This window comes from Octopus sinensis, unplaced genomic scaffold (genome assembly GCF_006345805.1).
Source record: "Octopus sinensis unplaced genomic scaffold, ASM634580v1 Contig04530, whole genome shotgun sequence".
Classification (NCBI taxonomy): Eukaryota; Metazoa; Mollusca; class Cephalopoda; order Octopoda; family Octopodidae; genus Octopus; species Octopus sinensis.
The window spans coordinates 14,146-28,231 of NW_021827536.1; the positions used below are offsets into that span (position 1 = coordinate 14,146).

The following is a 14,086-nucleotide window of genomic DNA, read 5'->3' on the forward strand; positions in this document are numbered from 1 at the left end:
GTTGCATTGGATTGTGAGACATGTACCCATATCCAACCGACCCTTCATTCCTCCGAAAGAACACCTCGTCCAACTTATCCAACAACACGTCCTTCGTCACAGACTCCACACATTTGACGACATCCCGCACCTTCATCCCCTTCACCCTCTCCACCAGTCCAGAAATAGGCTGATACTCATCCACCGACACTCCAGGCGGGGGGTGGCAGTAAACCAGACATCCCTGAGATGATTGACCAAGCATACAGCCGAGTAGTCCTTGATCAGTCTGTGGGCAGCCTTCGCGTAGTTTGGCCGTCCTTTGCTCATCCAATTCCTCGCCTCTGCGGATTACTGCCAGTCCCCACCTGCCAGAGTCCCCAAAAAATCTTCCGTGAGTTTATACTGTGATGGTGGAGGACTATTCTCAGTGAATGTCACATTATAGAACTGCTTGAGCACGCAAATGGGAATTCGTTGGACAATCTGAATGATACATTCAAAATGTACCAGAATGGCAGGAGACATGTAATCTATCATTGAGAGGGGGCAGTATTGAGGATAGGACTAGTTCAGACTGGTCAATCACAAAATTAGGCATGACAAGTCCTGGACAGTCACACAACATCAATTTGTTATCCTCGTGAGTTATTAAATGAGTCTGCAAGTGCTTTGTCCGGCCTGGGGTGGCTGAGACTGCTGTCTTCTGTTGTTCAGAAGAGCATTGATGGTCGAACTCTTTCCAACATTGGGATACCCAATCATCCCCACAGAACATGTCTCCTCACTCGACATTCCTCTCAACTTTCTTAGCAACTCATCCCGATTTAGAATTGGCCACTCCTCCCTCCTCAGCCAGCCCCCACAAGAGCAGACCAAAAGAACACATTCACCCGATCGAGTCAAAATATTTGTTCCAGAACATTCTAGAACATTCCAGAATATTCTACCTCTGGTTGGCAGGCATGAGAAGGTCAGATTTATTCATAAGGAGAAGTACCTGCTTCCTACCATCAACTTCCTTAACATATTTCTCCAAGTCCTCACAACGAAAGAGGAGAGGATTTCGGGCATCCACCAACTGAACCACCACGTGACTGTCCAAATAAATGAATGACGTCACCATTTCTCCACAACCCGCCACAATTGTCTCCATAAATCGATATTTCGTTCATAAGGAGTGACTCGTAGTTGGTGGGAGGATTGGATTCTACAGTCAGCAGACAGTCTACAGAGAGAGGTTGCGTCTCCAGTCGAGGAAGTAGTCCTTTTCTATTCGGTCAAGCACCTGCTTAGTCCAATCCTTGCTCCACGGAGGTCTCCAATACTGAGGACACACAACCTTCGAGGGATTCGAAGATATTCCTTCAAATTCTCGTGATTTTCACACATTTCCTGTCGCTGGGCATCACTCAGTCCATTTTCGGTGGGGACCACAATTTTATACTCAGGACGGTCTAGAACATTCTGAGTGAGGAAACTTGCTGTGAAATCCCTGTCGGCCATTTGTGCGAGGGAAATGAACTCTTCGAGGGTACTTTGATGTGTGACTGAGATCAAAGGCGGCCGTTCTTTGATGTGTGGGGCTGCATTTTCGTTTAGTGCCACCTGGAAGTAAATATTGAGGAAGTACAAAGTTGTTAGTGTTGTGTCTTCGCTTATTTTCTGCTCGTTTATTACCGATTAGACTCTCTCCTAGGTTGGCTGTTCGGGGTCTTGGCATTGTTGTTGTCTAGTTTTGATAATTACAACAACAGACAACTCACACGTTTAAATTTAAAAAAACATTAATACTTTATTAAATAAGTTTTTAATAAAATAAATACAAACAGTATAACTTTAAAATTAGCACAAATAGTTCAAACGTTTAATAATAATAACATATAGTACGTGAAATTTCCGAGAAATGTAACAAAAATAAGTGGAATAGTCGCTGCACTCGTTGCCGAGCCTATTTCTCTTCTTTTATAACTTACCTCAGTGGAGGATACATGTCCTCTGTGTGAGAACATTAATGAAGGTATATATAATGTCCTTAGTGTCGAAAAATGATTTGTGTTTCCTCGATTACATGCCTTCCAATATGTCCGAACGGCCCGATCTGAGGTTTGGTTCGTACGAGTGAGGATCTAGGCCTCCTGTGTTTATATTTATGCTTGAAGTGTCTTGTTTGAAGGTAAATAACGGGCTGGTGGAGTTTTATTGCACGTATTTGAAAGATTATGTGCTTTCCGTTCTCCCTAAGTTTAATTTGGCTTGTCATTTCAGGAATGGCAAGAAAATTAAAACATTGAAGTGGCGTTCGTAACTTATACAAAAATAACTCTCTACAGCTACTTAGTCAGAAATTTAAATATTTATTGATAGTTGAATCGTCCCCAGATGATGACTATTCAAAGACATTTGTGTGCCAATGACACCTTAATTAAGCCACAGATTGATGGGTTATCTTGTTATGTTTATTGCAAGTATTTTGTTGTTGATTAGACAGGAATATTCCAAAAGCAGCACAAGTGAGTGCATTCTGGGCCCAGTCATCACATTGGGCTGTGAGTAGGTTAGTTCCTCAAATTGCTGGTTTCCACTCGGCCCTCTCCACGGCCAATGCACCCGGGGCACTCTACATCAGATCGTGGCAGTTCCAAAAAGGTGGGAATTTGCATCGTCTATTATATAAATAGGATTTGTTGAGTCCTCAAAATGATTATTATGACAAATTGGAAGAACTTTGTGCTAAAACTTGCTGTTTTTGTTTGTTTCCAAACACACACTCTGTCGCCTCTCTGCGTGTACTGACGGGCTTCGGTTTCGTCGGCGGCAAACCAAGGCTTTGATTGCTGTTTCACTCTAAATACCTGTTTAGGTATTTATTGGGTGACATTCCGTAAAAGTCGTTGAAACTGCGTCATATGGCAATTTCACGGAAGGGAATTGGCCCAAATTAAAAAACGTGGCTGTTCTCGACGAGTATTCGACTAATGCGATCAAGTTGTCTGTGAATAGCAACTTTTCCTCCTCCGGCTTTGCCTATTTCCTGGTTTTCTTCGCTTTTTATGTAGTAGGCACTGATAATATACAAAACATATTCGGACAGAGGATGCTCCGTGTGCATGACGTTGCATACCTCTCTACTTTGGTCACTCTGGTGGACAATTCCGACTGTTTTGGACTCGCGACGTTGTTCTGCAAACGGTCGTTCTGCTTCATTCGAGTCGCTCGATGTTTTGATCAGCACTCTCCGTCCTGTTTCCTGCAACTTTCGAAACTTTGGGCGACAGAAGGCTTTTTTATTCAGTTTTGTTTTTTTGTATTTTTCAGATTCTGGTTTCGGCGTATTTTATGGATCAGAGACCAAATGGATGAAAAATGGTTGATGGGAGTGCTTGGAGTTGCTTCTATCAGTCAATTCGATCCCAACACTTTTCAAAAAGTGTGTTATGTGTTACTCTTCAAAAAGTGTGTCTTCATAAGCTTTGTGACTGGTTGTCCATAGTTCGTTCCAAACAGCCTAATATTTGCCATTTTTAGTTTTTGTTGGCATACGGTAACGCTAATGAACAGATTCAGACGGCAAGCGTCCGAAACTTTTTGGTGGAAAGTCCTGGTTTGGTGGTGGGAAAGTTATATCAACAGTTTTTGATTGATAATATTCATATTACTATTTCCGATAGTTGATATTTATTCTTTTTTAATCTATACCTTTCCAAGTTCAAAGTGGGATTTTCCAAATTCAATATGGGATTTTTTTTTTTATTAATGCAAATTTAATACAGTCAAATTAATTAATAGAGAATTAATGTCGTGAACTTGAGGGTTAGTCCGACGACGAAGCACTGCGGATAGAGAGGCAGTTCCCGCGAAGAATTGCACCGAGATGCGCTGGAAAAGCCAGCTCGTCTCCCTCCGGTCATTTGTATTCTGTGAGATTCTTCCTCTCACAACCCGTAACAGATTTCTACCTTCTTTCCACCACCCCGGAGGTCTCAAAGGCTAGGGGGACAACTCAACGACGTTCGGAAGCACAGCGTACTTCGTCAACTTCCTTTCTTCTGCCAGCGCACATGCGTAGCCGGTGTACTGGCTGTTCCTGTGAGCACAGTATCTGAAAAGGAGTCGACGCAAGTTACATCCCAAACAAGAGACCTTCCTCCTCTAAAGGGGAATATAGTCACCCGTCAGGACGCTTTCCGTCACTGCGGCAGAGCCCAATAGGTCAAGGTCGATGGGAATCCCGCAGAATCCAAGCCCTTTTCACCACTTCATTGAGGAGGACGTGGCGGGGAAATCGGCCAGCACTCCTCTACAGGACAATGCGTGTAAACCGTTCGAAGGAATCAAAAAACCACAGCGACAACGTGAGGTTGGCAGTTTCAAGTCCAAGTCGAAGACACACTCCGATACGTATAGTTTCGTCTTCCATAAGCAGACCATTGGACGCCAACGGAAGTGCGTTAGCCAGTCTCCTGAGTGAGGCGACAGGCACAGTTCAAAAAGCCAGTTCCAACTGTCGACTCGCGTGCGAAGACTCTCCAACAGGTGTGTGCACCAGATGACATCCCAACTCTTCTGTATTGAAGGAATCTCCGGAAGGCCAAGTCCGAGCGATCTCCAGGCGAGAACAGCAACAGGGTATTCCGTAAGCTCATCAAGTTCGAGTGCTATGGGATTTCCAAGTTAATTTTAAAATATTGAAAAAAAATCATGACTCATTTGTGTTTTTACTATTTGATAATAACTACAAGTTAATTAATTAAAAGCTTCATGGGCGGGAAGCCGACGCGATCGAGAAAGAATTAGAGCGTACTATCGCAAGGATATCCGCTCGAAAAACCATCTCGATTTGCCGGCGTAAACGAAAAAATTAAAATGTTACGTCCTTGTAATTTAATAAAGAAGGCAATAGTCCTTGGATTATGGCTATTCAAGAGTCCTTGGAACCACCTCTTAAATCATCCTTAAAGCCTTCTTTTATCCACCTGTATGCAGTTGTTCTTTCTATTCCGAGAGAAAATGCAACTTGATTCCAATCCCCATCATTTTCGTAAACGGTCAACAAATTTTTTCTTTTTTCAGCTAATTCTTTCTTTTTATTACGTACATTTTGTAATGTAAGGCGATTTTAAATTAATAAATGAATTAATAATAATAATTCAATAACCGACTTGAAAATCCTTGAACTAGAAAATCCCATATTGAATTTGAAAATCCCACCTTGAACTTGGAAATCCCATATTGAATTTGGAAATTCCCATATTGAACTTGGAAAGATATATTTGGTTTTTGAAACTGTTTTTATTCATAAAGCTGAAAGAGATTGATAGGAAATGTAACTTTAATCGGAGCCTTCTATTAAAATTAACAGCACAAATAGTCTCACACCTAAACAATCAACACGTCTAATATTTGACTTTAAACATATAATCCAATCAGTAAATGTATAAGCCGATAATTAATCAGTTGTTTCATTGACTTTTCTGTCATTATACTGTTTATATAATGCACAAATAATGTCTCCCGCAACATGATCATTGACATTGTGGGAGACCATTATCAGAGCTAAAACTCCATCAGACTGCAAGTATTCGTCAACAAAACGCAAAAAGTATCATCCGGGTCACTTCTCAGTTGAACTGGATGGATGAGCAGTCTCCCCCATTCAAATATGCTCCAAATGTTAAGACAGATCACACCTCCCAGCCAAAACCAATAAAAAATGAACATCCCCTCCAATATCCGTTCATGGAAAAAACACACTGAACTGTGTATTTTTTCCCGGCAATCTCTTCTCCCAACTCACGGATATAAAACTCACAGAGGGACTCTCGAGGGAATGCCGGAGACCATCTGCGGATTCCCGAATATAATTCTGGGCGAATTGCCAACCATAAAACCCAAAAGTGCCACCAGAGAGGAGAATATCAGTCAACACAAACTGGAGTAGACATTGAGTAAATACAGTATTTTGCAAGTAATGTACGTCAAAGTGAGACAATTAGTACACCACTTTTTGTATGCTCTGTACTTGAAATGCAGATTAAAATGCATAAGTGATAGTTCGACAAGTTCCTCTCTGTTTTGTGTGTCGTATTTGGAAAATAGTTCTATTAGAGATGACAAATCGAGTCCGAAGTGTCCACAGTTGAGTCTCCAGAACAGTCTGGGAAGTTGACAGAGGAATGCAAATGTGAGGAATATAAACTGTGTCCACTGATAATACCGAGGGTGGTGTGTCCCGGATGTGTTGACAGAGTGGATGTCCACAACCCAGCAGACTGACTGAGTATATAACACATAGTCCACTGCAATAAAGCACATTATTACCATCATCTGACAAACACATAATTGGATTGAACAAACACTGAAAAACAGTCGCAATGACAGTAAACACAACTAACAGCAAACACGTATAAAAGTGAGTGACACGGTCATGAAATGGTCGTCTCTCTGTGGCTCAAACACACTCTTTACTACTTCCCAGAGGTCCATTTCCTGTGGCGTAATTACGTAATATATATGATGTGTTTAGTCAATTTATTTCGCATGGATCCTCACGTGAAACTATCGATTTCGCAATTAAAAATGAATTTATTAGTAAGGAAGCAGACGAGTTATTCGACATCCTCAACTTGAGCACTGCCAGTCCCCTCAACCACTCCACGAATATCATTCAGCTGACCCTCACTACCCACATTAGACAAAACACACCTTAGTCGAGTGAATCGAATTCCCAACAGAAAATTAAAATGTTCAACCACAGCCGCCGCTGCGATGGACGAAATTTGGCTCGATTGCTCACAATTTCAGACGCGTCGGGTTTTCTGTCAGAATTGAGCATTCTCTGCAATTCCACTGCATGGTTGGTGTAGTCCCTCAGTCGTTCACACACAGCCCTCGTCATCACGTGGTGTCCCCCAACTTGCATGACCAACCCATTCTAACCTCCTTCGAGTATATCCCACGGGCTCTTTGCTCACAGTTGATTGCCTCACGGAATCTATACACACCAGCATGGGCCTGAGCTTGCAGGACAAATCCGAATGCCAGTTTAATCCTATCAGCAGGCGAGGAGGCACCCTCCACCAGGTCCACCGCACGACTGATGTAGTCCATCCCCACATCTGTGTCGTCCATGTGGAGCATAAGCATGCCGATGGTCATCTACCAATGACGAGTCAATATCACATTGATTCTGTAAAACTGAGGGTTGTTCTCTCCCTCCGTACAGGAGAGTGAGATAACGTACTCGCCACATAGCGTTAACAGCCAAATCGACCTTCCCCACTGTGAAGGCGTTAGTGCGAGGGATGTCTGAGTGTTGGAGAGGGAGGACTACCAAGGAGGAGATTGCATCGGGGGAATCCACTCCGGCCAGTCTCTCACACATTATCACTGCCTGTCTCTGCATTTCAAAGGCATTCACGAATTCTCCGAGAATGTAGTTCACTCGACCCAGCAAGGTCACAGCAGACACCACCATCATGTGTAGGGGACCATAAATATGAGTCAATATCCCCAATGTCTCCGTGATCAGTTCATATCCCGCCTTCAAATGTCCTGCGGTAATCAAGTACTTGGCCTGTGCGAGACACTGCATACAGTCCACAGACTACAATACACGCCACACTACTCACTTGAGGACTCACACACTTCACACGCGGATATACCCCCACAATGTCGTCCTCGGTGAAGACGGGGTCACCGGGGGTCCCCACTTGCTCGAACACCCTCGGGTAGTCCCTGAGTGCTATCCTCACTCCCAGGACAGTGCAGAACTGCCTCAACAACACAACTCGATTGACGTGTAGTTGGTCAGTCACAACGTCGACTGAATAGCCATAGTAAGTGGCCATCTCCTCTCTCACCAGTCCCCACAGACCATTGTAGTCCATGCTGGCCATAGTCGAGCATATTCGGGACTTGCCTTTCTTCCCCATCCTTGCAGTCCCTGGGAAAAGCAAACAGTTCATAAAATGTGAAATCGACTGGGCATTCACAGTACCAATGACACGACGGAATACATGTTTAATAGAACGTCCCACCAACTCCAACACAGCCACGTCCTACAAGGTTATCACCCAAGCACAGACTGCTAGGAATGAGTCCTTCCCCGCCAAGGCCACCTCCCCCAAATAGCGGACGTTGATTCCCCTAAAATAGACCGAGTGAGGGCAACATGGCGTGCATATTCTTGACCAATTCACTCCCACAGAACTCATAACTCAGCTCACACTCATTCACTAATAACTCCACCTTCGAATGACACACCACTCATACCATGCTCGGGATTTGAATCAGCACTATGAACTCACACAATTCTTTGTTCAGTCTTTTTTCCTTCTTCAATGCCTCGCTCTGAGAATTCACCCAACAATCAACCTCCACACAACACACCGATGGCTGGTAAAGGTCCGGATTAAACCCAATCTTCATCTCCGTCTCTGAAAGGGACCCCACTTCTTCCAACGCCTCTTTCCAACAATCGGCATCAACCATATTACACAACAACCAACCATCCTCCTCAACCACTCCTTTCGATTTCTTCCGTCTGAGATATGCCTCATTCAGTTCCTTATTCTTTAATCGGGAAAAGTAATCGAGCAATTCAGGACGGACTGCGCATAATTTGTGTTCGTGTCTTCGCGGGTAATCTTTGGCTCGCATTCTTTCATCAAATTCGCCCACATCCATTCCATCCAAATAATTAATATCTGGGGGGAATGCGGTGGCCAAATCAAGAAGGTAACTTCTTCCATCACGTCCCACAATTCCCTTCGATTCGGCCGCAGACGCCAGTTCCACCTGTTCAGTTCCATCAGAAATATGCACACTGTGGCGAACCAACATGAACTCACGCGAAAATATATCCAACTGCAAATTTTCCGGCCAATACTACTTTGGCCATGAACTCGTCATTGGTCAGAATTGTTTTGGTGGTCAAAGTCTCCTTAGTTCCGTAAATGACCATTTCCTCCATTTTGTCCATAATGCCTGGGAGTAAGGGGGAGGGGAGACCGGCGATGAGGGACTGAGCACACACCCGTCTCCCGCAGTAGTCCACCACAACAGTCCCCAGAAAATGGACATCCTTCTGCTCAACAGAAGAGAAAGCAGCAATTCCCTGAATATCCAAACTCTGGGCAGAATGGGCGGCCGAATCACCCCCCACCTGAGTATACGACTGAGCCACATCACACGCATTCGAAAAAAACATGTTGTTCCAAATATACACGTTGTTTCTACGGAATGAAGGGAATCGACGACCTCTCATTCTCACTGGGGTTGGCTGCCATGATGCACCCATCAGTCACACTACAACAACCCAGCACGGCTGTCCCCAACATATCACAGTGGACCTTCCAATTAATAAACATGGAAAACTCTAAAAATATTTCTATCGCGGAAAATCCTCTCCCAGGGAGTATTAGTGGGCAGGTCTCGGGCAGATTGTAATTCCTCATTCCAATCACGGATATTGCAGGGGAGGTTGTCCTCAATCCCCAGTCGATTGGAAAACGCGTCCTCTGCTCTCAAATAGTCGGGGCAGTGAGCAATTGGAGGACTAAACCACGTGTAGTACTGATGAGGAGTTGGGAGTCGTTCAAGGGAGTCCCTCGACCTCCTCCTCTCTACCAACCCCCCATAAACACGTTTAAAGTGGTGGGATATCTAAATAGTTCAAAACTAATCAACATTTTGGAGAAGATCGACAAGTGAGTGGTGGACTGTCGAATTTTGGTTAGTCCCTTTTTATTTACCCAGTCTATTTTACGGAATAACGGGTTTTAATATTTTGCCATGTGGAGGCGCAGAAGAAGAGATTAACTCAGAATCGGAAGAAACGAAATTATCCTTAGAAGTAAAAACTCATAATGAAAAGTATAAAAGAAAAGTTACAGAAGACGCAAATAAAAATTTTCGAAAAAAAGATATCACAATTGGAGATAATGTTACAATTAAAATTGATTTCGATAAAAATATAAAAACAAGAAAATATCCACTCACTAGTTTTTTTAGCAAGGAACAATTTCTAGTAGTGAAAGAAGTTTCTCTGCATTCCGTTCTCGTTGAGAATTGCACATCTGGTGAAAGGAAGACAATTCCAAAGTCAATGATCAAAAAAATTAACTTTTAAAAAATTACATTTTCATTTTATATTCAATCAATTTGTAATGTTTCTTTAAAAATTGTTTCATAATATAAGTGAACTTTTGCTTTGTTTTATTCGACATAGGAGACGTTGCTTCTATACTGGAAGAAGATCATCTCGTCTAAACCCTTTTCGTCACATAAATAAGGACCGGAAGAGTTTGCACAGAATCATATGTAGCGGTTGAATACAGACTCTGTTGAAAACTGAATTTATATTATACGAGACTGTTTGGGACAATGTTTGTAAATTTTATTATCTATTTTTATGTTTAGTTTCGGTTTTCGATTTAGCTCTCGAAAATCCTTCGAAGTGAACTCATTCCTCTCAACACATCGTATTGACATTGCACTGTTCCAAGAGACGAGGCTCTCTCCATGTAAACCATAACTAATTAACAATCGAAGCTATTTCTTTGTGAATTCGTGGTTAATGAAGATACATTACGTAATTCATTTAATTTTTAGAAGAGTCGATAGTGGAAATAGACAAGTGCAAATTTTTTCACAGAAAGTACCATCATTGGCGACCAGGCCATTGGGTATTGGGTGGAATAGACAGGGAAACTAGAAAGTACTTTTTTGAAAAAGTTGCAGGTTCTTTTTCCCATTTATCCTTTAGATAGGACAGCGGAGAAACACTCAATGAAGTTATCGTTCGACGCGTACTTCCCAAAAACTCGTAAAAAGGCAATTACTAAAATTGGAGATTACCGCACTTCTTTGCGGTGAAAGGAATCTATTGCCTTCAGTTTAGTATCCGAGCTCCCACATGTCAAAGAATTATAAAGTAGACAAGTTCACAAAGGCGTTGTGGAGCCTTGATATGAGTTGGCAATTTACAGGCCGGGCTTGGACCCAAGCTTTGCATATTCTGCTATCTTCGAGTAGAGCCCCAAGTTTCTTGACATTCCTCAAAGTTTCAACAACTCATGTTCGTTTGTTTTATCTCAGTGAATTCAATTTTGGAAGTGTTGTACGCTCAATTCTTTCTCGATCAGGTCGGCTTCCCGTCCATGAAGCTTTCAGACCGAATTCTTTTTTTCATTAAATGATTAGGCGTTGTTAACATACATAAAGAATTAATGAAGAAATAATAAATTGACTGCGTGAAAAATACAAAACAATATCTCTTTGAGGAAACCTCCTTATTCTCTTTGATTGAGTCATCTCAGGACAACCAGGACCACGAATACAAATAAAACGACCGAAAACACACCTTCTGGTCAAAAACTTTAAAATGGGAAAGAGTATATAGAATTTTAAAAAACAGATTAGAAACAGATTAGAGGAATAAAATCGGAAAATATCACAAAAATGACGAAATTTCAGATAATTAAATCACTAAAAGAAATTTCATCACAAAATATTCCTTCTGAATCCAATTTAATACAAAAAAATAAAACTAAACTAAATAACAAGAACACCACAACAAACTAATTCAGCGGCATCTATGCATGTGCCATAATTTATTAGGTTTGCCATCAAAAATTAAGATAATTAAACAATAATTAATGAAAAATAGTTTATAATTATTATTGAAATAATTATCTGTATCTTTTATTTAGGTTTTTCTAATCGGTCCATAAAAAGTACATCTAATTAAATTTTGTAAATTTCTAGGTTCATTTTTTACTAAGGATAAGTAAAATCATCTCTGAAATATATTTGATCAAAAATACTTCTTATTTAAGACGCCATGTCAAAAGTGCTTTCCATTATCAATGTCTATGCTCCTCACAGTGATATTCTCCGTCGTCAATTCGATAAGGTTGCTTTATCTGAATCTTGATCATACGGAGGGTCTGGGGTCGGAGTGATCATAAAATGATTGTTGGACGTTAAAGAGACGCTATACGTTTCTTGAATCGGTGAAATTCCTACCTGGAACTACTTTTCCTCCGTGGCGACTAGGCTCTCATGGAACTTTTTCCTGAAAGAAATCCATATAGCGGCTGGCAAACACATCAGAAAGCAGACAAATAAACCCAGTCTGGAAAGGTATGCCATCCAGATGTGTATTCACATACCGTTAAGCAAAAAGATCGTAAACTCAAAATTAAAAATAAATATGACTGTAACAACAAATATGTATTGAAGAATGAACGTGCAAGAATACAAAGACGATTCAAGAAATTGAATTGTCAGCACGGAACTGAAGTCTTTTTTAGGAGAAATCGAAGAACTCGAGGGCGAGGCACACATGTTTCATGCAACTACTTAAAATAAGAAAATACAGAAAACTCAAAATCATCAACGACATTTGAAAAATTATTCAACCCCTGACATGAACATTGAAGTTAAACTTATTAATTCAGTGATTGACAATGCCTTTTAATTGGAACATTCCTATTCGACGATGTTTCAGAACCAACGATGGAAAAATTGTCGTTAAATTTTACGTTGAAAAGGAATTTATGGAGTCCTTTATCCACACTAAGACGCATCAAAAAGACTATTATGTATTTTAAGAAAACAGATGTGCTAACCTTAGTGCTATAAAAACTAAACCGAAATTATTTTGGATATCTCAGATTTTTCTTGAAATAATTTTTGTGGGAATTAAGTTAGATTTGATCGACGTATCAATTTAACTATTTATGTTCATTTAATTTCGCTTTATTGATGGCGAAGTATAAATTTGCAACGGCTCAAATAATAGATTCGAAATATTTGTTTTCTTGATTTTATTTGTTCGTAAAATATGCTTTATAAACACGTTCAATCCTTCAGTCCATCCTCTAGAATAATATTTATGTAAAAATTGTCTCTAAAAACTACATCAGGCGTCGCAGAGATCTAACCCTTGGCTAATCAAAAAAATTGCCAAAACAGGAGGGTAATTCCTACAACACAATAAAAATCAGCAAACTCGCATTTACAGGGAAAATAAGTAAATATAAAATCACACTTTATCCAAATGTGCATAGACTACACGCAATTTACGACGCGGATTCCTCGACCGATTCTTCCACGGTTTGCCACACTCGTCGGAATATACCCGAGGAGGGACACGTTGCATTGGATTGTGAGACATGTACCCATATCCAACCGACCCTTCATTCCTCCGAAAGAACACCTCGTCCAACTTATCCAACAACACGTCCTTCGTCACAGACTCCACACATTTGACGACATCCCGCACCTTCATCCCCTTCACCCTCTCCACCAGTCCAGAAATAGGCTGATACTCATCCACCGACACTCCAGGCGGGGGGTGGCAGTAAACCAGACATCCCTGAGATGATTGACCAAGCATACAGCCGAGTAGTCCTTGATCAGTCTGTGGGCAGCCTTCGCGTAGTTTGGCCGTCCTTTGCTCATCCAATTCCTCGCCTCTGCGGATTACTGCCAGTCCCCACCTGCCAGAGTCCCCAAAAAATCTTCCGTGAGTTTATACTGTGATGGTGGAGGACTATTCTCAGTGAATGTCACATTATAGAACTGCTTGAGCACGCAAATGGGAATTCGTTGGACAATCTGAATGATACATTCAAAATGTACCAGAATGGCAGGAGACATGTAATCTATCATTTGAGAGAGGGGCAGTATTGAGGATAGGACTAGTTCAGACTGGTCAATCACAAAATTAGGCATGACAAGTCCTGGACAGTCACACAACATCAATTTGTTATCCTCGTGAGTTATTAAATGAGTCTGCAAGTGCTTTGTCCGGCCTGGGGTGGCTGAGACTGCTGTCTTCTTGTTGTTCAGAAGAGCATTGATGGTCGAACTCTTTCCAACATTGGGATACCCAATCATCCCCACAGAACATGTCTCCTCACTCGACATTCCTCTCAACTTTCTTAGCAACTCATCCCGATTTAGAATTGGCCACTCCTCCACTTCCTCAGCCCCACAAAGAGCAGACCAAAAGAACACATTCACCCCGATCGAGTCAAAATATTTGTTCCAGAACATTCTAGAACATTCCAGAATATTCTACCTCTGGTTGGCAGTG

General features: G+C 41.6%; 1 protein-coding gene across 1 annotated transcript; it reads right to left on the reverse strand.

Annotated features, from left to right (window-relative positions):
* Positions 1 to 13,470: 13,470 nt before the first annotated feature.
* Positions 13,471 to 14,046, reverse strand: LOC115227549 (GTPase LSG1-1-like). The gene has a single exon (XM_029798345.1). It carries the CDS (start codon positions 14,044 to 14,046, stop codon positions 13,471 to 13,473), a length of 576 nt encoding a protein of 191 aa, XP_029654205.1.
* Between the last annotated feature and the right edge of the window lie 40 nt (positions 14,047 to 14,086).